Genomic DNA, 25,231 nt, shown 5'->3' with positions numbered 1-25,231 from the left:
ATAAAACAGGAAAATTAAAGTACTTGACACGCATATGTATGTTTAACTTGCCTCTCAATAAACTATGCCGCAGCGCTCTTAACTCTTTAATCTTTAATTTTTAAGAGCGCATATCAAACAATTAATTATGACAGAATGTGTAAAGTACTTGGGTTTCAAAATGCAGCCTCGTTTATCATTCATAGCAGAATTCAAGTTGCTGTCACACTCGACAATTCTGAAACCACTTCAGGCTTCCCGTCAAACAAGAGTTTAACGGAATGTCCCAAGTGGTTGTTTTATTGTCACACAAAAACAAGTCATCCGAGTGGAATTCCGATTATGTGGAATTGTACTAGAAAATTCAGGTCAATTATATCCAATTATACACGTGCACGGATTGTAGAAAGCTGAAGTACTAGTAATTCACACTGTCGCTGACATCTGCTAATGGCCTAGATTTCTGCATTTTAAATGTGACAGGAAGTGTCGCTGACCTCTGGGAAAGACTAGAAGTTGTTTTAGCCCTATGTAAGGCCCCACAGGAGGGGGGCAATATGTGTCGATTAAAATCATAGTTGAGTCTAACGTAATTTTATCAGTTTTCCTCAAAACGTACGTATTGCAACCGAGGCTAAATTCTAGAATATTTTGCTGAAATGCTTTAAATTATTAACACTTGAAGGTAATGCTCATTTATAAACAAATATCACCCAATTAAAAGCACCGGTACATAAGTTCGTCTCTATTACAATACACCAAAATATTACAATGTGTCACAGGAATAATAGTGCATTAATAGTATGTAAATCGTTTCCTGTCAAAACAAAATGAGTGAATAAATGAGATAATTGCTAATACAGAACAATATGCCGAAGGCAGCCAGCACAATATTCCATCCAGTCACATTATACTGACAATGGGTGAACCAGTTGTTGCTATTCCCCTAAATAGTGAACGTAAAATGGGTAATAACTACTACTATAAGGAGTTCAGTATAGTCTGGCCTGGGAACAGAACCCATGGCCTTCCACGTTTAATCATTAGCCCAAAATGTATATAGTTTATTGACATAAGGTCACAATGGCGGCACCGTCGTTTCTTTCTGCAAATATTTGGTGATATTTTCTTCTTTCTGGACGTGATACTTGAAATATTTATCAAAAATAGTTATTTGGAAACTCTGAGAAAAAAACAGCTGTCCGGGCACTCATATTGATAACGTAATGCTTTGTTTGAGGGAATTTGAATAAAACTATGATGTCCCAAAGCTGATATTCAGAGAACAGGGTTCCCCCTCAAGGGTCTCACGCATCCCTAAGAGCCTCATATATAAAAGTGTTGATGAAAATATATACGATCACACTCACGAATTATATGAGCATCGTAGTTTAAAAGATGCTTCATCAAAATGGAATTATTCCTCTTCTGTTCAAGATGGTCATTTGGATAGTATTGATTACGTTATTTGAAGGTAGGAAAATATTGGATTTAAATATTAACATTAAGATTCTGCTTTGCTTCGCTCTTACTCGACGTTTGACTAAATTGTAATTTAAAATATCATTGAGTCTTTTCTCTTTTTTTATAGAAAAATTACTTCCACTTTCATACAGTTCCACTCGAAATATTTGAGTACTGTAGGAACTTCTACATTTTTACCTAACGAGTCCTAGAAAGAAGGAGAGAAAGAGTGAGTCAGACAGTCTTACGAAGACTTTACTTCTGGCTGACGAACTATACAAAACCAACGCTTTATATAGACAGAAACACGGGACTTTGCACGTGCAAAAGTCGCGCAAAAGCTACTCGGAACACTTACGGTTACGTAACTAGGTTCCGAATGTGAAAACAACAAGATGGACGACGAAACGTGGTGAACTGTCAATCGTAAATATCGAATGTTAAGTATCCGAATTATCTCTACTTTTACAGACCCATAAAAGTATTTCTAATCACACTGATAACGACTTAGACCTTGCTTAGAAAGCCTACTTGTATGTGATAGGGCCGTACTTACAATGATACAGAGAAAATGTATGTACACATCGGGTATCCAGATACAATACACCGAACATGTATTATTAACACGAATTGATCGAGTGTGAAAGAGTGGTTAGACATATTTTGAAAAATGTACTTAGACAACGGTCTTTACCTGATTTTAATCAACTGGTAATTTTAAGACTGATAGTTAGTGGACATATCGGGAAATTGGAGTAGAAATACCATCGTTGAAGGTATTTGATGAGTCTTGTATAACTTTTTACATTGCTAATTTTCGGTAATGTTTACTTTTGTATCATCTTTAAAACGTGTTCAGTATTTGCAACACTTGATAAATTACACTATGCGTTATTTTTGCTTGCTTTGGTTCATTGTATCGGGAGACCAGGTGCAATTTTGTAGGTCCTCATATGCTTTTGATCATTGTACGGTTATCGAGTGAGAAAATATAGAAAGAAAAAATGCATTAGCTATAACAGGTTAAAGACAAGAGGCCAAAAAGGGTCTGTATCGTCACCTGTTTGTTTTGTTACATGGAGTTGTTGGCCAACTATTGTGAAGTTAGGTTGATTGGATATTCAGAAGCGGTTGAAGGTTTTCAGTTATTTGATCCATGTGGCCATGAGAATATACGTAGGGCAAGAGCATATTCATGTGCAAATGTTGTTGAACTCAAACACACGATGCTGGTGGGGGAAAAGGAGTTAGGTGTGTTGAAGGGTTTTGTTTGTTGTTATTGTTTATCGTTTTAGCAACAGCTAAAGCCATATAAAGATCGTGCCTCATGACGGACATGACTTTGAACGTATAGGTCAATGTCACTTGCATTTACTGGCCAAATATCATTACCTCAGGCCTTTCGTATCTTCAGAAGTCGTCGTTGACGGACGGGCAAACGACAGACGACGCGCCATGGCATAAGCTCACATGTCCAAAAAATGAGACGAAACTAGCTAATTGCATCATTTACTTATAAGATGTCATCAAAAAATAGATCTGATGTGTTATTTTTCACATTTTGCGGGGTCAAAAATCAAAAAACCTTACATTGACACCAAATAGCAAGAGGCCCAATGGGCCTGTATCGCTCACCTGGAAATGTTTAGCAAAATTGAGTTGAAATAACCAGATGTTACTGGTAGTGTACATGTATTACATTATTAGTCAGGTGTTATATGTATATACAATTGGACAAAATCCTGGCATTCCTACATTAGGCCCCTTCACACAATGATACTTTAGACCAAATACAGCTGTATTGGCAAAATCCTGTCATTCCGTAGAAGGATTTCAAGGCTATTTTCCCTATTTGGCACCGCCCTTCTGCCCCCAGGGGATTCAGACCCACCATTTATATACAAAATTGATTTCCCTTCCCCATAGGATGCTACTGTTCAAATTAAGTAATACTTTCATCCCATCGGAGGAATAAGGCTATTCCTCTATATCCCTTATTGTGCCCCGTCTGTCTGTCCCAATGGGGTGGGGGTCAGACCTACCAATTAGTATAATTGGTTCCCCTTCACCCAAAGGTGCTTCATACAAAATTTGGACAAAATCCTGTAATTCGTACAGTAGAAGGATTTTGAAAAATTTGCTATGTTCCCCCTATTAGGCCCCGCCCCTCTGCTCCCAGAGGGGTCACACCTACCGTTTATACAAAATTGAGCCACCTTCACCAAAGGATGCTTTAGACCGAATATGGAAAAAAATCCTCTCGTTCCTACAGAAGAAGAAGCATTTGCTAAATTACCCCTCAGGCACTAGGGAGAGGGTTCGGACCTACCAGGTATACAAAATTGATTTCACGTCCCCATAGGATGCTTCTGTTCAAGTTTGGTCAAAATACCTTCATCCCAACGGAATTATACAAAATTGGTTCCCCTTCACCCAAGGGTGCTACATCCAAAATTTGGACAAAACCCTGTCATTTCTACAGAAAAGCTTAACAAATTTGATATATGTCCATTTTGGGCCTGCCCCTCTGGCCCCAGGGGGGCACACTCACTGTTTATACAAAATTGAGTCCCTTTAAATCAACGATGTTCCAGACAAAATATGAAATCTCTTAATCCCTATGGTAGACAAAGCATTTCAAAGGTTTACCTCCACTAGGCCCCGCCCCTCTACCCCCAGGAGGGCCACACCCACTGTTAATACAAAATTGAGTCCCCTTGGCCAAAGGATACTGCAGACTTAATAAGGATAAAAATCCCGTAATACCTACGGTAGAAGAAGGATTTTAAATGTTTTACCTATTTAACTTATCGGGCCCCGTCCCTCTGCCCCCAGGGAGGCCACACCCACTGTTTCTATAAAATTCAGTCCTCTTTGACTAAGGATGCTCCAGACCAAGTTTAGTCAAAATCTACTGGGCTGTTCAGGACTAGTTGCATTTTAAAGGAAAAGTTGACGGACGGACGGACGGACGGACGACGGACTTTGCGGTATGGCATAGCTAAAAAATTAAATATCAACAATTTATTATTTTCCACTTTGTTGCATATTATTGTCGTAATATTGAATTTTATAAACTCGCAAAGCAAAACGTTTAGTGATTTACCTGGTGTCAAATTTGGCATTGAGTGAAGTACAAGAAAACCATTTTCAAAACAGTTCTGCAAACAATAGGCATCTAGTTTTTAAACAGATTTTTCGGATGCAAGTTTGCTTTAGAATAAATCCTTATTTGTTAAATTGCTTGAACACACGTTACACGAGATAAAAACGAGATTTGAATGTGATTTAAACCTCAGAAAAGTACATCATAATATGTTTGGTTAGGTTTGATTTTATATTGTTTAACGTCCCATCAACAGCTTATTAAGGTAAGTTAAGGACTAAGCGTGCATGTGTATATGTGTACGGAGGCAGGGTATGTTGGTGAAAGGCCAAACGGCTGGGTGAGCGTTTCCCGCATTTTGATGAAAGGTTACACCGATGAGTCTTTTTTCCAGTTACCCGGTATTCGCATTGCCTTTCTATCTAACGTCTATAGAGAAATTTCACCGTGGACTAATATTAAAACCAATGACGTTTAGAATTAAGTTTTTTTTTATCACGTTTAGACACCAAAGCCCGTATCTGAGAATTTGATAATAAAAATCTCATTTTCTCAATAATTTGGAAACAATTGAAGAGACTTAATGCTGAATACGGTTGACTTTTTGATCGTTTTGTCATGGTTTAAAGCGAGTTACAAGAAAGTTGGTTTGAACACCTAATCGATGCTTTTGCATGAGAACGCCTTCATGAATAAGGGCCCGAGCACTGAATACAAGTTAGTTAGATAGAGAAAATCCACGGGTGATCAATAAGGTCGCAATAGGCGGGAAGTGGTTTAATACAGGTGTTTAGTTTCTACATGTTTGGCTGTATTAGATGATTCATTAAAGATTACTTATAATTTGAAGAGATATGCAAACATTTGGACAGTCTTATTCAAAAGACTTTCTTTTCGGTATTTTCAGGGGCCGATTCATCGAGCATATGCACAGGAACACTGAATCATGTGACGTCTTCAGAAAACTACACTGAAGTTATCATCGACATATGGTTCAGGTATCACTTCTAGAAATGACGCAGGAGTAATACGTCATTAAATCTTAACCAATGAGAAAGCATGCTATTAACAGAAAACGATTATGCTTTGTTTTGACTTAAGTTTCTACACCAAGTAAGACAAGAGGCCCAGAGGACCTGTATCGCTCAACTGGATAATAATGAAACTATGGGAAGTTAGTCTTATTACTAAAATCCTCCAATGGCACAGAAGAATTTGTTTTGAAGAATTAAACCTCAACTTCCCCTATTTGGCCCCGCAACTCTGCATCCAGAGGGTTTACACCCTTTAATTATCAATTTTAGTCCCCTTTGACAAAGGTTATTTCCGGTCAAATTTGAATAAAATCCCTCAAATTGTTCAGAAGGAGAGGGCTTTTAAATATTTAAACCTCAAATTTCATTTTTTAGCCACTCTCCTCTGCATCCAAAGGGGCCACATCCACTTTTATACAAGATTGAGTCCTTTTTGACCAAGAATGCTTCAGACCAAATTGGGATACCCCCCCCCCCCTATCCCTAAAGAAGAAGGATTTCAAAGGTTTACCTCTATTTCTCCTATTGGACCCGCCCCTCTGCCCCCAGGGGGTCCAAACCCATCGTGTATACAAAATGGAGTCTCATTTGCCATAGGATGCTATAGATCAAATTGTAATAAAATCCCTTAATCCCTGTGGTAGAAGAAAACTTGTCAAGGTTTACCTCTTTTCCCCTATTGGACCCGACCCCTCTACCCGTAAGGGGGCCACACCAAACGTTTATACAAAATTGAGTGCCTCGGCCGAAGGATGCTCCAGACCAAATGTAGTTAAAATCCACTAAGCCGTTCAGGACTAATAGTGTTTTAAAAGGAAAAGTTGACCGACGGACGCTGCGCAATGGCATAAGCTGACTTGCCAATAAGGCAGCCGAGCTAATAACGCTATTGGTATAAGATACGATAACAAGACCCACAATGGGCCTGCATCGCTCACCTGGAATTTATCTCACAGTTGTAATCTTAAAAGTGGACTGAAATAAAGCTACAGGCAAAACATCAGTTCTTGATTCGAAGTCAATCAAAAGAACCTGTTGAAAGACTTAAACAAATTTGACCCCTGTAACCTCGAAAAACAAACAAGGACATGAAAGACCGAGCTCACCTATAAATAGTGGACCTTACGAAAGCATGGCAGATCATGTACAACTTTAAAATGCAGCAGAAGTGTTTCACTTCCTCTACGTTTTTTGAATTTTTAGTCTGAATAACCACATATTTTTACCCAAAAAATGGCAGGTGTGAAGATAAAATTGTGCTTATTTATTAAATCCTACTCTGAAGAAATCACTTTTCTTAATAATCAAGATTATTTTTGTTCTTAATATTTGAATTTGGTACTTTTAGGCTATTCCAATTTCAAACAGTGAGGGGAGTAACAGCTCCTAACTGACATTGACTGTCTACGTTGTAAGGCTATCTGAGGTCACTGGTCAGCTCTTGTTGTTAATCAACTAAACATGCTCACTTACTTGCATTAATTGCCTTCTTTCCTCTGTAATTCCAAAGTTATATTTCAAAGTAATCCATAGGTTGAGGTTTCAAAAACTAAACAAAAAGTATTGATTAATCACTGCCCCGTGAATGTCGAACATATTCCTCAGTTGATGTTTTGGGGTACCACGTTCTAACTGCATTCAATACACAAGTTGGCATTATATTTTTTTATGCCAGGTATAATACTTTCTAATTGGTTCAAGTGCCCTCTGTTTTCTCAAAAAGTACCGTTGATCTGTCCATGCACCTCTAATACTCAAAATGGCCAAAATTCTTTTGTAGAGTTTATTTCGTAATTGTCTATTCCTTCTATTTGGAAAAGCGTTCATTTCAGGACACCACCATTGTCTATTGGTCTCATCAACAACACATCTGTCACAGAAGCAATGTGGACCCTCGGTATCGCTTAACCGTCCATGATAATTTGCAGCTAAATTTTCACTGTCACCACTTGAAGCTGTCTCAGGTTGTCCTTGCGTCAACAGAACTGGTCCAGCTTCCTCATCATCTTTATTATTTCCTGTATCTGTATTTTGTATCACAGGTATGTGGTCATGCTGTGTTGCCCTTATTAAATCCCAACCATGCACTGTAAAATTCCCTTTTATTATTTCTTCTTCTTCTCTTGTCAACGAAAGACAAACAAGATGTCTTCTTTCACTGTCGGCCATGTTACCTTGTACTGGTTTAGAAAATATTTAGCAGGAGATCTGTCCAATGGAATGGTCAAGATATCTCAAATAGCAAAGGGAACGGTAGCTGAATGAAGCTGTTTAGGATGGAGTTAGGCCAAGGCATTCTATGTTGTGTTTACTGTGTATGTTTGTTTACTTCTTCATAAGATGTACTTTGTATTTTCTGTAGAATGTATTTATCAACAGGAGGTTTAATCCTTAGTCGACATTTCATATTATGTCATATTATGTAACTGTGTAAAATTAATACCGGATGCACCAGGAGAATGTAAGACAGGAAGATAATCGAATTAATCTCAATATATTAAACTAAACTAAACTCAACGATATTTAACCTTTTATTGGATAAATGGGGATAGTGTTCTTACACTTCTTGACCAATCTATTCATTTTGTAACAACCCGTAGACACATAATGGCTAACAGATATGATAAATGATGAGCAGAGAAAAGTGAAAAGGCAAATTATAAAAGAAGGAACAGGGAACCTGGAAGACCAAAGAGGTTTACATTAGAGCTTACTAGAGACGATGAAATGTGAAAGAATACTTGATGATGATGATAATGATGAAGAGATGAGAGAACAGACTATTTCTACAACTTCTGGTTATATTCAAGCAGACAGAGAGGATGTTGGTCAACCAGTTTTTCTTACAGCTATTTCATCTGTAAAGCTCCCGGCAAAGATTGTCACTGAACACTCAAATCTGTGCAAAAACTGTCACATTGAAGCTAATGAGAAATACGGGAGAACCATGCCACAGAAAAATCGAATGACACTTGGCATGCTGGTAAACAGGTAAAAATACTATTAAAAGGAGTATCATTTGGTCCCCAGTACAAGCATGGAATGACGCGNTTAATTTGACTACACTTTGTAACCCTTTGATCCCAGCATACCACTGGATAAATAGCATCGCCCTGATCATTTTGGTTAATCAGAAGAGGTCGTTTAAAAATTTCAACATATGTGACCCATGTGACCTTGAATATGGATGGCCATTTTTTTTTAAACAATCTTGGTAGCGTTTCATCTCACCCTATGTCTTTTTGTTATTAAGAAATTAGTTAAGTAAAATCTTGACGCCGGGCCACAGCATTCGCTCACTAGGCTCTTTGGGCCAGGTGAGTTTAAAACAAACGAAAACATATGACCATCTGTTCCAGCATAGAAATCGTCTTCTGATGCATCGACGACACCTCCCATGTAAATCAAAGTTTCGTTATGAACACGTTTTTCTCCGATTTTCTCCGATTACCTTCCACGCTATGCTATTTAAATGTTAAATAATAGAGTCCATATACGGCGTTTCTCTAAGTGGCAACTTCGTTATCAAAAAAAAAAATCCATTGTAATGCGGCTCGATTGGAGGATATATGGATAGGGTTTATTTACTTCATGAAATACCACCAAAACTGTGTGTCATCGAGCTTTAATCTTGACCGAAGCGATTACCCTGGACCGAAATGCATATTGATAACATGTCTTTTTGTTTATTTTAGCCCAAACCAGAACTGCACTTTGGTAATCGAAAGTGGTATCTGTAGCGGCGACAGTGGAGTCGAAGTTGAAATATTACCATTTTTTATAAGTGCTGGCTCGTTGACGATCTATGATGGTAATGTATTACTGAAATTTATTGGTTTTGTTAGTGTGTACAACGTGTTAAAAAGGTCTAGTTCATAAGCGGGCGTCGTTTATATTATATTTGAATATCGATGATAATATATTTATACTGTTAAACCTCGAAATATTTTCAGTCGTTTCATTTTCTATCTTCATAAAAGTCATTATTTCATTTCAATTCTTTGCAAATGAACAAAATGATGACAATATAAAGAGAAGTGATGTATATAATGTTGGTTTGGTTTTATCAGCTTTGACCTCCTATTAACGGCTAAGATCATTTAAGGTCGTGTCTCCATGTATGCCAGGGTGTGTACATGTATGTTGCACCCACAACTCTCTGACAAAGTGTCATCAATAAGAAAGAACTCATGTGCATTATTGCATCAGAGAATGTGAGGGAAATGCTCAAAAACACCAACAAAGTCTGAACAATATCAAAATGTGCACACTGGTTGCTCAGAAAAATAAAACTGTAGGACATACCCCAACCACCAGCAATCAAAAATGATCATCCAGGACCCAAAGGCTTTTTCTGCGCAACGCAATCCAGAAAAGTGCAATATACCAGAACCCAGAAGACTACATCATGGCCATGGACACATTCTACGTTGAGTCATTCAACAATGATTTGAACCTTTTTCAAGACAAACGAATTGCATTCAGGAATGAAAATATATCCGGAGAAGTCGTATGGGTGTCCGTCACTGGAATGAAAATGTAGATAGGCCCTACAGCAGTATTTGGAATCCACCAGAGGCCCAGCTTGTGCCTAACATTGGACCTAGACACCACAAAGGCAAAAAAGTGTACAAGAAGGGAACATTTGTGTACACGTGGAATATATGGAATACTCAAATGAAGTTTTTATTTGTAAATTGACCTGGATAAAAAAACCTTACCAAGTTCACAAAACACCAATCATAAACAAGTATGAGACCCCATTGTTTGGACGATATATTTACATATTGACATTGATCAACACGGTATGTATATGACATTTTGTTTTACCTTTTTAAGGGGCATTATTATTTCGTGGCAGTTTTTTGAGCTATGAGTTGATGCTACTGATTGGAAAGCTGTTGTGTTTGCCATGTGCGATGTATATAGACGTTTCTAGATATTATGAAAAAATGCATAGGATGTTTTGGTATTTACTCCAATACTTCTCATTTCTTGATTTTTTTCTCTTCTTTTTATTTCAAGAATTCGCATATATATAGTTTCGTTTTAAAACAAAATCTCCTATGATTTCAATATATATATATCTATTCCTATACTATATTTAAATGCACAGTTCAGTAAATATTACTGGTATTACAGTTATAATGCTACATGTGAGTTTAATTATTAAATCAGTTTTGCCTTAGTGTTAATTTTATTTACAAAGTCGGTTTTCATTGTGTGAGTAGACAGCAGTCTGACCGCAACAGCTATGACCCGAGGCTAATCTTACATAACAGGTGTGGCTTTTATCAGTAGCAATAAGGCCTTCGGGGGGCCCCCATCCTGTGTTTATAATCTAACACTCCCAAATTTTACTCCCATGGGAGTAAAACTTCGGTCTTTAAGGTAAACAATTGTATAGCCCTGCATCCCAGAATGCAACTGGCAAAATGCAAACAACCTATGCCTTTTGTTAATTGAGAAGATGACTATTTAAGATTTAGGCACACATGACAAAATGTAACCTTGAAAGTGTGTCAAGGTCATTCACATGGAAACCTGATAGCTCTTCATGTGAGCGTGCTATTGGTCAGATATCTTTTGCATTTTGTGTTATTTTGAAAAAGTTTAAATATTTGAACATATTTGACCCCTGTGACCTTGAATATTGGTGAAGGTCAAGCTTTGTAGCCCCTCATGCCTGAATGTTACTAGCTTAATATTTTCACCCTGGACCTTTTGGTTATTCAGAAGTTGTTTAAAATTTCAATAAATTTGACCCTTGTGACATTGAGTATAGTTGAAGGTAATTTATTTGTACAAACCTGATAGCCCTTCATCCCAGCATGCTACTGGCCAAATATCATCACACCGATCATTTTGATTATTCAGGAGATGTCGTTTAAAGATTTCATTATATTTTACCCCTGTGACCTTAATTATGGGTGAAGGTAATTAATTTGACTACACTTTGTAACCCTTTGATCCCAGCATACCACTGGATAAATAGCATCGCCCTGATCATTTTGGTTAATCAGAAGAGGTCGTTTAAAAATTTCAACATATGTGACCCATGTGACCTTGAATATGGATGGCCATTTTTTTTTAAACAATCTTGGTAGCGTTTCATCTCACCCTATGTCTTTTTGTTATTAAGAAATTAGTTAAGTAAAATCTTGACGCCGGGCCACAGCATTCGCTCACTAGGCTCTTTGGGCCAGGTGAGTTTAAAACAAACGAAAACATATGACCATCTGTTCCAGCATAGAAATCGTCTTCTGATGCATCGACGACACCTCCCATGTAAATCAAAGTTTCGTTATGAACACGTTTTTCTCCGATTTTCTCCGATTACCTTCCACGCTATGCTATTTAAATGTTAAATAATAGAGTCCATATACGGCGTTTCTCTAAGTGGCAACTTCGTTATCAAAAAAAAAAATCCATTGTAATGCGGCTCGATTGGAGGATATATGGATAGGGTTTATTTACTTCATGAAATACCACCAAAACTGTGTGTCATCGAGCTTTAATCTTGACCGAAGCGATTACCCTGGACCGAAATGCATATTGATAACATGTCTTTTTGTTTATTTTAGCCCAAACCAGAACTGCACTTTGGTAATCGAAAGTGGTATCTGTAGCGGCGACAGTGGAGTCGAAGTTGAAATATTACCATTTTTTATAAGTGCTGGCTCGTTGACGATCTATGATGGTAATGTATTACTGAAATTTATTGGTTTTGTTAGTGTGTACAACGTGTTAAAAAGGTCTAGTTCATAAGCGGGCGTCGTTTATATTATATTTGAATATCGATGATAATATATTTATACTGTTAAACCTCGAAATATTTTCAGTCGTTTCATTTTCTATCTTCATAAAAGTCATTATTTCATTTCAATTCTTTGCAAATGAACAAAATGATGACAATATAAAGAGAAGTGATGTATATAATGTTGGTTTGGTTTTATCAGCTTTGACCTCCTATTAACGGCTAAGATCATTTAAGGTCGTGTCTCCATGTATGCCAGGGTGTGTACATGTATGTTGCACCCACAACTCTCTGACAAAGTGTCATCAATAAGAAAGAACTCATGTGCATTATTGCATCAGAGAATGTGAGGGAAATGCTCAAAAACACCAACAAAGTCTGAACAATATCAAAATGTGCACACTGGTTGCTCAGAAAAATAAAACTGTAGGACATACCCCAACCACCAGCAATCAAAAATGATCATCCAGGACCCAAAGGCTTTTTCTGCGCAACGCAATCCAGAAAAGTGCAATATACCAGAACCCAGAAGACTACATCATGGCCATGGACACATTCTACGTTGAGTCATTCAACAATGATTTGAACCTTTTTCAAGACAAACGAATTGCATTCAGGAATGAAAATATATCCGGAGAAGTCGTATGGGTGTCCGTCACTGGAATGAAAATGTAGATAGGCCCTACAGCAGTATTTGGAATCCACCAGAGGCCCAGCTTGTGCCTAACATTGGACCTAGACACCACAAAGGCAAAAAAGTGTACAAGAAGGGAACATTTGTGTACACGTGGAATATATGGAATACTCAAATGAAGTTTTTATTTGTAAATTGACCTGGATAAAAAAACCTTACCAAGTTCACAAAACACCAATCATAAACAAGTATGAGACCCCATTGTTTGGACGATATATTTACATATTGACATTGATCAACACGGTATGTATATGACATTTTGTTTTACCTTTTTAAGGGGCATTATTATTTCGTGGCAGTTTTTTGAGCTATGAGTTGATGCTACTGATTGGAAAGCTGTTGTGTTTGCCATGTGCGATGTATATAGACGTTTCTAGATATTATGAAAAAATGCATAGGATGTTTTGGTATTTACTCCAATACTTCTCATTTCTTGATTTTTTTCTCTTCTTTTTATTTCAAGAATTCGCATATATATAGTTTCGTTTTAAAACAAAATCTCCTATGATTTCAATATATATATATCTATTCCTATACTATATTTAAATGCACAGTTCAGTAAATATTACTGGTATTACAGTTATAATGCTACATGTGAGTTTAATTATTAAATCAGTTTTGCCTTAGTGTTAATTTTATTTACAAAGTCGGTTTTCATTGTGTGAGTAGACAGCAGTCTGACCGCAACAGCTATGACCCGAGGCTAATCTTACATAACAGGTGTGGCTTTTATCAGTAGCAATAAGGCCTTCGGGGGGCCCCCATCCTGTGTTTATAATCTAACACTCCCAAATTTTACTCCCATGGGAGTAAAACTTCGGTCTTTAAGGTAAACAATTGTATAGCCCTGCATCCCAGAATGCAACTGGCAAAATGCAAACAACCTATGCCTTTTGTTAATTGAGAAGATGACTATTTAAGATTTAGGCACACATGACAAAATGTAACCTTGAAAGTGTGTCAAGGTCATTCACATGGAAACCTGATAGCTCTTCATGTGAGCGTGCTATTGGTCAGATATCTTTTGCATTTTGTGTTATTTTGAAAAAGTTTAAATATTTGAACATATTTGACCCCTGTGACCTTGAATATTGGTGAAGGTCAAGCTTTGTAGCCCCTCATGCCTGAATGTTACTAGCTTAATATTTTCACCCTGGACCTTTTGGTTATTCAGAAGTTGTTTAAAATTTCAATAAATTTGACCCTTGTGACATTGAGTATAGTTGAAGGTAATTTATTTGTACAAACCTGATAGCCCTTCATCCCAGCATGCTACTGGCCAAATATCATCACACCGATCATTTTGATTATTCAGGAGATGTCGTTTAAAGATTTCATTATATTTTACCCCTGTGACCTTAATTATGGGTGAAGGTAATTAATTTGACTACACTTTGTAACCCTTTGATCCCAGCATACCACTGGATAAATAGCATCGCCCTGATCATTTTGGTTAATCAGAAGAGGTCGTTTAAAAATTTCAACATATGTGACCCATGTGACCTTGAATATGGATGGCCATTTTTTTTTAAACAATCTTGGTAGCGTTTCATCTCACCCTATGTCTTTTTGTTATTAAGAAATTAGTTAAGTAAAATCTTGACGCCGGGCCACAGCATTCGCTCACTAGGCTCTTTGGGCCAGGTGAGTTTAAAACAAACGAAAACATATGACCATCTGTTCCAGCATAGAAATCGTCTTCTGATGCATCGACGACACCTCCCATGTAAATCAAAGTTTCGTTATGAACACGTTTTTCTCCGATTTTCTCCGATTACCTTCCACGCTATGCTATTTAAATGTTAAATAATAGAGTCCATATACGGCGTTTCTCTAAGTGGCAACTTCGTTATCAAAAAAAAAAATCCATTGTAATGCGGCTCGATTGGAGGATATATGGATAGGGTTTATTTACTTCATGAAATACCACCAAAACTGTGTGTCATCGAGCTTTAATCTTGACCGAAGCGATTACCCTGGACCGAAATGCATATTGATAACATGTCTTTTTGTTTATTTTAGCCCAAACCAGAACTGCACTTTGGTAATCGAAAGTGGTATCTGTAGCGGCGACAGTGGAGTCGAAGTTGAAATATTACCATTTTTTATAAGTGCTGGCTCGTTGACGATCTATGATGGTAATGTATTACTGAAATTTATTGGTTTTGTTAGTGTGTACAACGTGTTAAAAAGGTCTAGTTCATAAGCGGGCGTCGTTTATATTATATTTGAATATCGATGATAATATATTTATACTGTTAAACCTCGAAATATTTTCAGTCGTTTCATTTTCTATCTTCATAAAAGTCATTATTTCATTTCAATTCTTTGCAAATGAACAAAATGATGACAATATAAAGAGAAGTGATGTATATAATGTTGGTTTGGTTTTATCAGCTTTGACCTCCTATTAACGGCTAAGATCATTTAAGGTCGTGTCTCCATGTATGCCAGGGTGTGTACATGTATGTTGCACCCACAACTCTCTGACAAAGTGTCATCAATAAGAAAGAACTCATGTGCATTATTGCATCAGAGAATGTGAGGGAAATGCTCAAAAACACCAACAAAGTCTGAACAATATCAAAATGTGCACACTGGTTGCTCAGAAAAATAAAACTGTAGGACATACCCCAACCACCAGCAATCAAAAATGATCATCCAGGACCCAAAGGCTTTTTCTGCGCAACGCAATCCAGAAAAGTGCAATATACCAGAACCCAGAAGACTACATCATGGCCATGGACACATTCTACGTTGAGTCATTCAACAATGATTTGAACCTTTTTCAAGACAAACGAATTGCATTCAGGAATGAAAATATATCCGGAGAAGTCGTATGGGTGTCCGTCACTGGAATGAAAATGTAGATAGGCCCTACAGCAGTATTTGGAATCCACCAGAGGCCCAGCTTGTGCCTAACATTGGACCTAGACACCACAAAGGCAAAAAAGTGTACAAGAAGGGAACATTTGTGTACACGTGGAATATATGGAATACTCAAATGAAGTTTTTATTTGTAAATTGACCTGGATAAAAAAACCTTACCAAGTTCACAAAACACCAATCATAAACAAGTATGAGACCCCATTGTTTGGACGATATATTTACATATTGACATTGATCAACACGGTATGTATATGACATTTTGTTTTACCTTTTTAAGGGGCATTATTATTTCGTGGCAGTTTTTTGAGCTATGAGTTGATGCTACTGATTGGAAAGCTGTTGTGTTTGCCATGTGCGATGTATATAGACGTTTCTAGATATTATGAAAAAATGCATAGGATGTTTTGGTATTTACTCCAATACTTCTCATTTCTTGATTTTTTTCTCTTCTTTTTATTTCAAGAATTCGCATATATATAGTTTCGTTTTAAAACAAAATCTCCTATGATTTCAATATATATATATCTATTCCTATACTATATTTAAATGCACAGTTCAGTAAATATTACTGGTATTACAGTTATAATGCTACATGTGAGTTTAATTATTAAATCAGTTTTGCCTTAGTGTTAATTTTATTTACAAAGTCGGTTTTCATTGTGTGAGTAGACAGCAGTCTGACCGCAACAGCTATGACCCGAGGCTAATCTTACATAACAGGTGTGGCTTTTATCAGTAGCAATAAGGCCTTCGGGGGGCCCCCATCCTGTGTTTATAATCTAACACTCCCAAATTTTACTCCCATGGGAGTAAAACTTCGGTCTTTAAGGTAAACAATTGTATAGCCCTGCATCCCAGAATGCAACTGGCAAAATGCAAACAACCTATGCCTTTTGTTAATTGAGAAGATGACTATTTAAGATTTAGGCACACATGACAAAATGTAACCTTGAAAGTGTGTCAAGGTCATTCACATGGAAACCTGATAGCTCTTCATGTGAGCGTGCTATTGGTCAGATATCTTTTGCATTTTGTGTTATTTTGAAAAAGTTTAAATATTTGAACATATTTGACCCCTGTGACCTTGAATATTGGTGAAGGTCAAGCTTTGTAGCCCCTCATGCCTGAATGTTACTAGCTTAATATTTTCACCCTGGACCTTTTGGTTATTCAGAAGTTGTTTAAAATTTCAATAAATTTGACCCTTGTGACATTGAGTATAGTTGAAGGTAATTTATTTGTACAAACCTGATAGCCCTTCATCCCAGCATGCTACTGGCCAAATATCATCACACCGATCATTTTGATTATTCAGGAGATGTCGTTTAAAGATTTCATTATATTTTACCCCTGTGACCTTAATTATGGGTGAAGGTAATTAATTTGACTACACTTTGTAACCCTTTGATCCCAGCATACCACTGGATAAATAGCATCGCCCTGATCATTTTGGTTAATCAGAAGAGGTCGTTTAAAAATTTCAACATATGTGACCCATGTGACCTTGAATATGGATGGCCATTTTTTTTTAAACAATCTTGGTAGCGTTTCATCTCACCCTATGTCTTTTTGTTATTAAGAAATTAGTTAAGTAAAATCTTGACGCCGGGCCACAGCATTCGCTCACTAGGCTCTTTGGGCCAGGTGAGTTTAAAACAAACGAAAACATATGACCATCTGTTCCAGCATAGAAATCGTCTTCTGATGCATCGACGACACCTCCCATGTAAATCAAAGTTTCGTTATGAACACGTTTTTCTCCGATTTTCTCCGATTACCTTCCACGCTATGCTATTTAAATGTTAAATAATAGAGTCCATATACGGCGTTTCTCTAAGTGGCAACTTCGTTATCAAAAAAAAAAATCCATTGTAATGCGGCTCGATTGGAGGATATATGGATAGGGTTTATTTACTTCATGAAATACCACCAAAACTGTGTGTCATCGAGCTTTAATCTTGACCGAAGCGATTACCCTGGACCGAAATGCATATTGATAACATGTCTTTTTGTTTATTTTAGCCCAAACCAGAACTGCACTTTGGTAATCGAAAGTGGTATCTGTAGCGGCGACAGTGGAGTCGAAGTTGAAATATTACCATTTTTTATAAGTGCTGGCTCGTTGACGATCTATGATGGTAATGTATTACTGAAATTTATTGGTTTTGTTAGTGTGTACAACGTGTTAAAAAGGTCTAGTTCATAAGCGGGCGTCGTTTATATTATATTTGAATATCGATGATAATATATTTATACTGTTAAACCTCGAAATATTTTCAGTCGTTTCATTTTCTATTTTCATAAAAGTCATTATTTCATTTCAATTCTTTGCAAATGAACAAAATGATGACAATATAAAGAGAAGTGATGTATATAATGTTGGTTTGGTTTTATCAGCTTTGACCTCCTATTAACGGCTAAGATCATTTAAGGTCGTGTCTCCATGTATGCCAGGGTGTGTACATGTATGTTGCTGTAACTGCCTCCTTGTTATAGAGCGGAGGAAATGCCGACTTTAAAGTGTTACCTCACTGAAATATAATGCCGAAGGCAACCATTACTGTACCTGGTCATGTTATCCGAACAATGTGCATTATATTGTATGTTTTGCTGTTTATCTTACCGATCATGTTGACTTCTCTGTTCGCTGTTTCAGGACCTTCTTCGAAATACCCGGTAATACCGTTGCAGGGCAGCAGATTTTATCGCGTTCATAATTTGCCGTCCAAACGATCATCCGGGAGATTCCTTACCCTAGTCTTACTGTTCAAATATGATAATTACCACAGGATCTTCAGTCTGCGTTACCGTAATACTCCAATCGGTAAGCTGATCCGGAAACCCATTTTAGAAGAAGGAAAAAATGCCTGTCGTTTTTTAACAAGTTTTGTGATCAGATTATGGAATATTATTTCTTTCCTTGGCAAAGTTGTAGTTTCTCACAGTTCGCACTACTGGGAAATCACTAATTTTCTTGGGTTTTTAGTTTAGCTGATTTCGTGAACATTCTTCGTTTACGAATTCGTAGGTTCACGGAATAATTACAGGTTTGACATAAAGCCATTCTTTGTATGAACTGGCACATGTAATCCACGAATTCATAAACCCACGATATTGTGCTTTTTGGTGAAACCACGAAACATGAACCCCGTGACTATATTTGATTTCACAGTTATTAGGAATAGTAAATTATCACAAAACCTCATTGACTGTAAAACAGAAAACAGTTCTGATGCGAAATTCCTCAAAGATGTGTGGAAATAATTATTTGTTGAGGGTGTCCAACATTTCTTATTCTTGGTGCGTAGTATATATTTTCCACTTCAAATGCTATACTGACAAAGAGTCGAAATAGAAAGAACAGGTAGGCGAACATAAATTATACCCAACGCGATTATCTTATATCATTCAAAGATGCTTTGAAATGGAAAAAAAAGATGGTCAATAATAATAGTTTGACCAGACAAGGGTGACAACTTCTATATGAAAATAAAGTAGAAAAATCACTTCTTATACTTTTCTGTACTCCAACATATATTTAAAACAATTGTATAATCAAAATGCAAGATACTGTGTATGTTTGTGTATGTTTTTTAGGGGTTTAACGTGCTAAGGTAATATGAAGACAGCTACCTTCGTAGGCACCACCGGAAGGAACGAGTAGAATAGAGAGAAATAAAAAGACAAATCTTAAGTGTTGCAATGTTTCTTTGATGGTCTCCAAGTAGAAGCTCTAAATTCAACAGGGCTCCGCATTATTAGCTTCCTAGGACACGTAGTGGGATACAGGTCTGTACTTTCTCCGTACCTGCACTGTCCTCCCCCTGCAGAACCGGGGGTGGTTTAATACAAGTCTTTTGTTAAGGACACATTAAAGAAATCAAGAATAGACCTGCTGTATTTTGGTCCTCAAATACTGTAAAAGAGACAATTTGCGCGTCTGAAAATGTTCGCATTGTGACCCTTTTAATGGATCGCGATGTGGACATTTTTGCGTTAGCATTAGTTCTAAAATCGATATATTCCACCTCTCTATCACCTTATATAGATATGTCTGTGTGAATATGTACACGCTTACTTACTGGACGAGAAAATTGCAAGCATTTCGACACTCCTAAAATTCCGACTTTTACATTAGCGTGAATGACAAGGTTTGGTTTGGTTTTATTTTGTTTAACGTCCTTTTAACAGCTAAAGCCATTTAAACAACTGCCTTATGTGTGATGTGTGCTGGACAGGGTATGTTGGTGTACTTGACCCCATGTGATAGCACGGATATGATGCCGACTTTATAGTGCTACCTCACCGAAATACCATACCGCAGGCACCGCACCCAGCACAACATTCCATCCGGTCACATTATACTGATAACGGCTGAACCAGGTGTTGCCATTCCCCTTAATAATGAACTTTAAGCAGGGAATAGCATAGCAACTACAATTTTCAAGGACTCTAGTATGTCCCGGCCAGGGGATTGAAATCCTTGTCCTCTTCAACCAACTAGTTAAATAGAAACGTAGCTTTGCAACAAGTTAACCTTGGTGTTGCTTACATGAAATAATAGTTCAAGAGTAAAATATGTGTTGAAACCTGGTGCATGCAAATCAATTCATCCTGAAAAATAATGGATAAGACGCTATGTTTTGCAGATTATCTGTTAATCTTTTCTGTTGCAGGCCGATTTCCTTCAAACACTGACAACGCCATTATCGAAAACTCCGTATCTGATACTTGTGGGGAAGAAATATTAATTGCGTACCAGGAATCTAACTTCATCACATCTCCAGGATACCCAAGAGAATACGACAAGTAGGTTAAGAGTTAAGTTGGAACTTTAACAAGAGGCCCATGGGCCTTAACGGTCACCTGAGTCCTACAGTATTTATTTTTGTTGTTGAAATATGTACCAATTTGAGTAAAAAAATGTTAAGTATAACGTTAACTTAAGTTTGTCAGGACCATGAGCTGATCTTTCCTAGACCGATATTCAGTTAGATCGGCCTTTTATAACTTGTTTTTAAGTATGAAATAGGTATTTTCAAAATAGTGGCCATGGCAGCCAAATTGTATTTCTGATCGACCCGAAAAATAACAAAACTTTGTAAGGACCATGAGTCGATCATTCCTACAAAGTTTCAGTTCAATCGACCTAGCAGAACTTGACTTTAAGCTTTAAATAGTTTTTCAAAACGGCGGCCGTGTCAGCCATATTGAATTTCTGATAGACCCGCAAAATAACAACACTTTGTCAGGACCATGAGTCGATCATTCCAACAAAGTTTCAGTTTAATCGACCCATTAGAACTTGACTTCAAGCTTGAAATAGTCTTTCAAAATGGTGGCCGTGGCGGCCATATTGGATCTTCTGATCGACCCGAAAAATAACAACACTTTGTCAGGACCATGAGTCGATCATTCCTACAAAGTTTCAGTTCAATCGACCTAGCAGAACTTGACTTTAAGCTTTAAATAGTTTTTCAAAACGGCGGCCGTGTCAGCCATATTGAATTTCTGATAGACCCGCAAAATAACAACACTTTGTCAGGACCAGGAGTAGGTCATTCCTACCAAGTTTCAGTTCAATCGGCCCAGCAGAACTTGACTTTAAGTGTGAAATAGTTTTTAAAAATGGCGGCCGTGGCGGCCATATTGGATTTGTGATTGACCCGGAAAATAACAACACTTTGTCAGGACCAGGAGTAGGTCATTCCTACCAAGTTTCAGTTCAATCGGCCCAGCAGAACTTGACTTTAAGTTTGAAATAGTTTTTAAAAATGGCGGCCGTGGCGGCCATATTGGGTTTGTGATTGACCCGGAAAATAACAACACTTTGTCAGGACCATGAGTCGGTCATTCCTAAAAAGTTTCAGTTCAATCGGCCTAGCAGAACTTGACGTTAAGTTTGAAATAGTTTTTCAAAGTGGCGGCCATATTGGATTTCTTGTCGACCGGAAAAATAACAACACTTGGTCAGGGAGAATATGAAATATAAATGAAATCCCTTTGCCGGTATTTCAGCTTTTGAAAATGTAAAATGTTAACGGACGACGCAAGACGCAAGACGGACGACGGACGACGACGGACGAAGACGGATAGCAATAGGTCACTTGAGCTAAAGCTCAGGTGACCTTATAAGGAAAAAAGAGAAATGATATCTATAAAAAAAGAAACGTATTAACAATAGTAACATCGACAGATAACATACTGCTTTCGGTACGTAATTTCCAATCTAAATGCAGAGCTAGCTTTACGTTGTTTTAGATTTATTTCTTGGTGACAATTCTTTTTCTAATTCTACTTAACACTTCTTTCCCTTAGCATGCTTTAGACTACATTTGGTTTAAACCCCCCGTTTATACAAACCTGAGGCCCCTTCGTACAATACAATGCTCTAGAACAAATTTGGTAAAAGTCCTTCCATTGGTTAAGTAGAAGATTGACCTATTTTCCCCTTTTTGGCCCCGCCCCTTTTCTTTTCAAAAAAAATGAGAACCCTTTGATCAAAATCCTCTAAGCCGCTGAGTATAAGTAGCGCTTTAAGGAAACAGTTGACGGATGACGGACGCTGCGCCATGTCCTCCTTATGGCCAAGCGAGCTAACGAAATGACATCGAGATGTGTTGTCTGTTATAAAGATGCGAATAAAATAAGTTATACATGACACCACAATTTTGTTGAATATATTTCAGGCTATTGAATTGTAAGTGGACGGTAATATCCGATGACAAATGCAACAATAACGTCATACAGATCACTATTCACACCATGTCTTTAGGGGGCAGCGACGATGAACTCATAATCTATGACGGTAATGTTTATCATTTATTTCTTTGAAATCTTTTAAATTAAACACTCCTTTCATTCTTTAAAGCGATAACAAACACTTAACACTTCGCCCTGCAAGTTCGGGGAAAGAATGGGTCTGTTGTATAAAAATGCATGCTATCGTACGAAGCGACTTATGTGGAACCCCCTGCAGTGTTAGGGGTTTCTTCTGTGTGGTTGCTTAGGGGACGTTGGAGAGACCAAAATACCTGCTGCCCTCATTTCAAAACTTGGGATCTCTATTTCTTCTGTTCTTGCTTCTCTACTCTTTTTTTCGGCTGGTGGTTGGTAGGACATACTTAAAACCTATCGCCCAATATTGAATTCGCCCTTCACATTGAATTACTGTGTTAACTATGCTGCCTACAAATATTCTCTGTTATGATAAATATGCCCTCATTTCGGAGGTTTTTGGTTAGGTTTTATTTTGTTTAACGTCCTATAAACAGCTAAGGTCATTTAAGGACGGCCTCTCCTGCGTGCAAGATGCATGCGTGTAGTGTACGTGTGTATACTGACAACGGGCGAACCAGTCGTCACACTCCTAATTTGCTGACCGGTAAGCAGGAGTAGAAACTACCATTTGTAAAGACTTTGGTATGTCTTGGCCAGGGGACAGAACCCAAAGCCTTCCTCACAGGGGCGAACGCTCAACAAATAGCTAAAAGGGAGGCATTGTCAAGGGAGACATTAGGAAGAAGAAAGTTATTTAGAAAGGAGAGAAGAGATAAGGTCCCAAATTTAGTCGCCTCTTACGATGCTGAAATTGGGGACAGCAGGTACAATTCTTACGCCCTATATTCGGAGGTTAAAAATAGCCGAAAATTAAACCGCAGCGAAAATTATACTCAGGTATACAGTATTTTTTCCCCAACTCTAAGCATACCACGAGGCACAGGCTTGAATAACTCACCGGGTATTTTATTTTCAATTTAACACCTGTCGAGTACCCCACCAGTTTAACAAAGGAGTCCAAGAAATACAAGCTTGATGAAGGATTAGATATGTTTGGAACACAAATGAATTCTTCATATCCAGCAATTTTGTATATTGTTATTGCATGGGAATCTCAACTGTTTCCATCTTAAGACCCTGGGAGGTAGTCTCCAGGAATGTTTGTGGACCTTAGAGACAATCCTGGTAGCATAAATGTTTTTCTTCTCTTCATGCCTACTAACTTTATATTAGGTTAAAGGGTCGCAATAATATCCCCTAATCTATATGGAAGTTGAAGGATTGATTGATTTACCTCCAATTATCTTTATTGGGCTCCGCCATCTGCCTCCATATGCAATTTATACAAAATTGAGTTGTCTTTGGAATCTTCGTGAATGTTTTTATTATTGTTCGTTTGAACAGTTCTATATAATATATTTTAATGTATGTCAATCAATAGGTGATTCTGAGGTAGACCCTGTGTTAGCAACGTTATCCGGACAGGAAGAACCGCAAGTCATCACTACGTCCGGCACCACCGTTGTTCTCATGTTTTGGACGAACGACACGGCACCAGGACAAGGATTTAATCTGTCCTACACAAGGAAGAGGGGTATTGTTACACGTTAACTATTAAATTAGATATTTGTTATTTTAACGTATATCTCCCCTTTAACGGTCTAAAAGTTACCCGCCTGAACAAGGTATTCTTGAACATTTTGCACTTATATGACCTTTGACCTCGAGGTCGAGGTCACAGTGACCTAACAAAAACAGTGCACTGTACACTATCTGTGGGTTTTATAAGGATATCTTTAACGTCATACTTAGAGGAACTGCCTACTGCTAAATTATAAAATCCATATATGAACAAGTTCCAGTTCCAATGGGGACTATTACAGATTACATATTAAGTTTAAGCAACATAAGACACGATGAGGGACCGTTGGTCTTAGCGTCAACCTTTAAATGTACCTTGAGGTAAAGGCTACAGTGACCCTATCACTACATTGCACGTCATCCGTAAGTGATTCAGTTATTCTTCAAGTTTAATTAAGATATCTTTAACGGTCTAATTGTTACAGCCCGGACAAGAAATTCCGGGTCAATGTCAAAATGACCTAATGACAGTGCATTGCATATTATCTATTGGTGATGCAGGTATACTATACTGCAAGTTTCATCAAGATATCTTTAAATGTTTAGAAGTGACCACCCTGAAACGTTCAGATTAGAAGAACCAGAATAACTAGTATTAATACAATATGTGTCCCTTCATTCGAAGATGAGACATAATAAATGACATTGATTTGTAACATAATATGTGACAATGCCTTTCATTTGTATTTTGAATAATCAAGCTGATACGCAATATTAACAAGAGGCCCATGGGCCTTAACGGTCACCTGATATATTTATACAGAGAGTTGATTTTGTTTTTAACATGAACAGAAATATTATTCAAAGTGACAAAAAACAATAAAACCACCTTACTCAATATCTAGCATACAGATTTCAGACTAAAAAGGATTTGAAACTAGCACCTC

At 37.5% G+C, this 25,231-nt stretch overlaps 2 protein-coding genes across 4 annotated transcripts in view; both read left to right on the top strand.

Moving 5' to 3' along the window:
* Positions 1 to 1,331: 1,331 nt before the first annotated feature.
* Positions 1,332 to 13,491, top strand: LOC110446955. 2 transcript variants are annotated; one of them, XR_002462523.1, is made up of 4 exons: positions 1,332 to 1,453; positions 5,457 to 5,547; positions 9,279 to 10,388; positions 12,168 to 13,491. XR_002462523.1 is itself a non-coding variant. In XM_021492304.1 (4 exons), the coding sequence occupies exons 1-4, from the start codon at positions 1,378 to 1,380 to the stop codon at positions 9,799 to 9,801; spliced, it is 396 nt and encodes a 131-aa protein (XP_021347979.1). In that variant the 5' UTR covers positions 1,332 to 1,377; the 3' UTR covers positions 9,802 to 10,602. The 2 variants fall into 2 exon arrangements, 1 of the variants encoding a protein (XP_021347979.1); XM_021492304.1 differs by lacking the exon at positions 12,168 to 13,491 and having other exon boundaries at positions 9,279 to 9,394; positions 9,689 to 10,602.
* Positions 13,492 to 14,343: 852 nt separating this feature from the next.
* LOC110446954 overlaps positions 14,344 to 25,231 on the top strand; it is a 33,565-nt gene continuing 22,677 nt past the window's right edge. Inside the window, exons 1-5 of one of the 2 annotated variants that reach the window (XM_021492303.1) lie at positions 14,344 to 15,172; positions 18,580 to 18,747; positions 20,600 to 20,732; positions 22,613 to 22,731; positions 24,145 to 24,297. In XM_021492303.1, coding sequence (XP_021347978.1) covers positions 14,953 to 15,172; positions 18,580 to 18,747; positions 20,600 to 20,732; positions 22,613 to 22,731; positions 24,145 to 24,297 — 793 coding nt within the window. In that variant the 5' untranslated portion in view covers positions 14,344 to 14,952. Of the gene's footprint in view, positions 15,173 to 17,233; positions 18,062 to 18,579; positions 18,748 to 20,599; positions 20,733 to 22,612; positions 22,732 to 24,144; positions 24,298 to 25,231 lie in introns of those variants that run through there. The other variant, XM_021492302.1, reaches the window with a different exon arrangement.

Source organism: Mizuhopecten yessoensis, unplaced genomic scaffold (genome assembly GCF_002113885.1).
Source record: "Mizuhopecten yessoensis strain PY_sf001 unplaced genomic scaffold, ASM211388v2 scaffold3079, whole genome shotgun sequence".
Taxonomy (NCBI): Eukaryota; Metazoa; Mollusca; class Bivalvia; order Pectinida; family Pectinidae; genus Mizuhopecten; species Mizuhopecten yessoensis.
The sequence above is the reverse complement of the archived record's forward strand: the minus strand, read 5'-3'. Positions and strand labels throughout refer to the sequence as shown.

Coding starts and splice junctions, on each gene's coding strand:
- LOC110446955 (XM_021492304.1), top strand. CDS start 1,378: ATGCTTCATCAAAATGGAATTATTCCTCTTCTGTTCAAGATGGTCATT. Junction 1,454..5,456: donor ATTGATTACGTTATTTGAAG/GTAGGAAAATAT, acceptor CGGTATTTTCAG/GGGCCGATTCATCGAGCATA. Junction 9,395..9,688: donor CTCGTTGACGATCTATGATG/GTAATGTATTAC, acceptor AGATCATTTAAG/GTCGTGTCTCCATGTATGCC.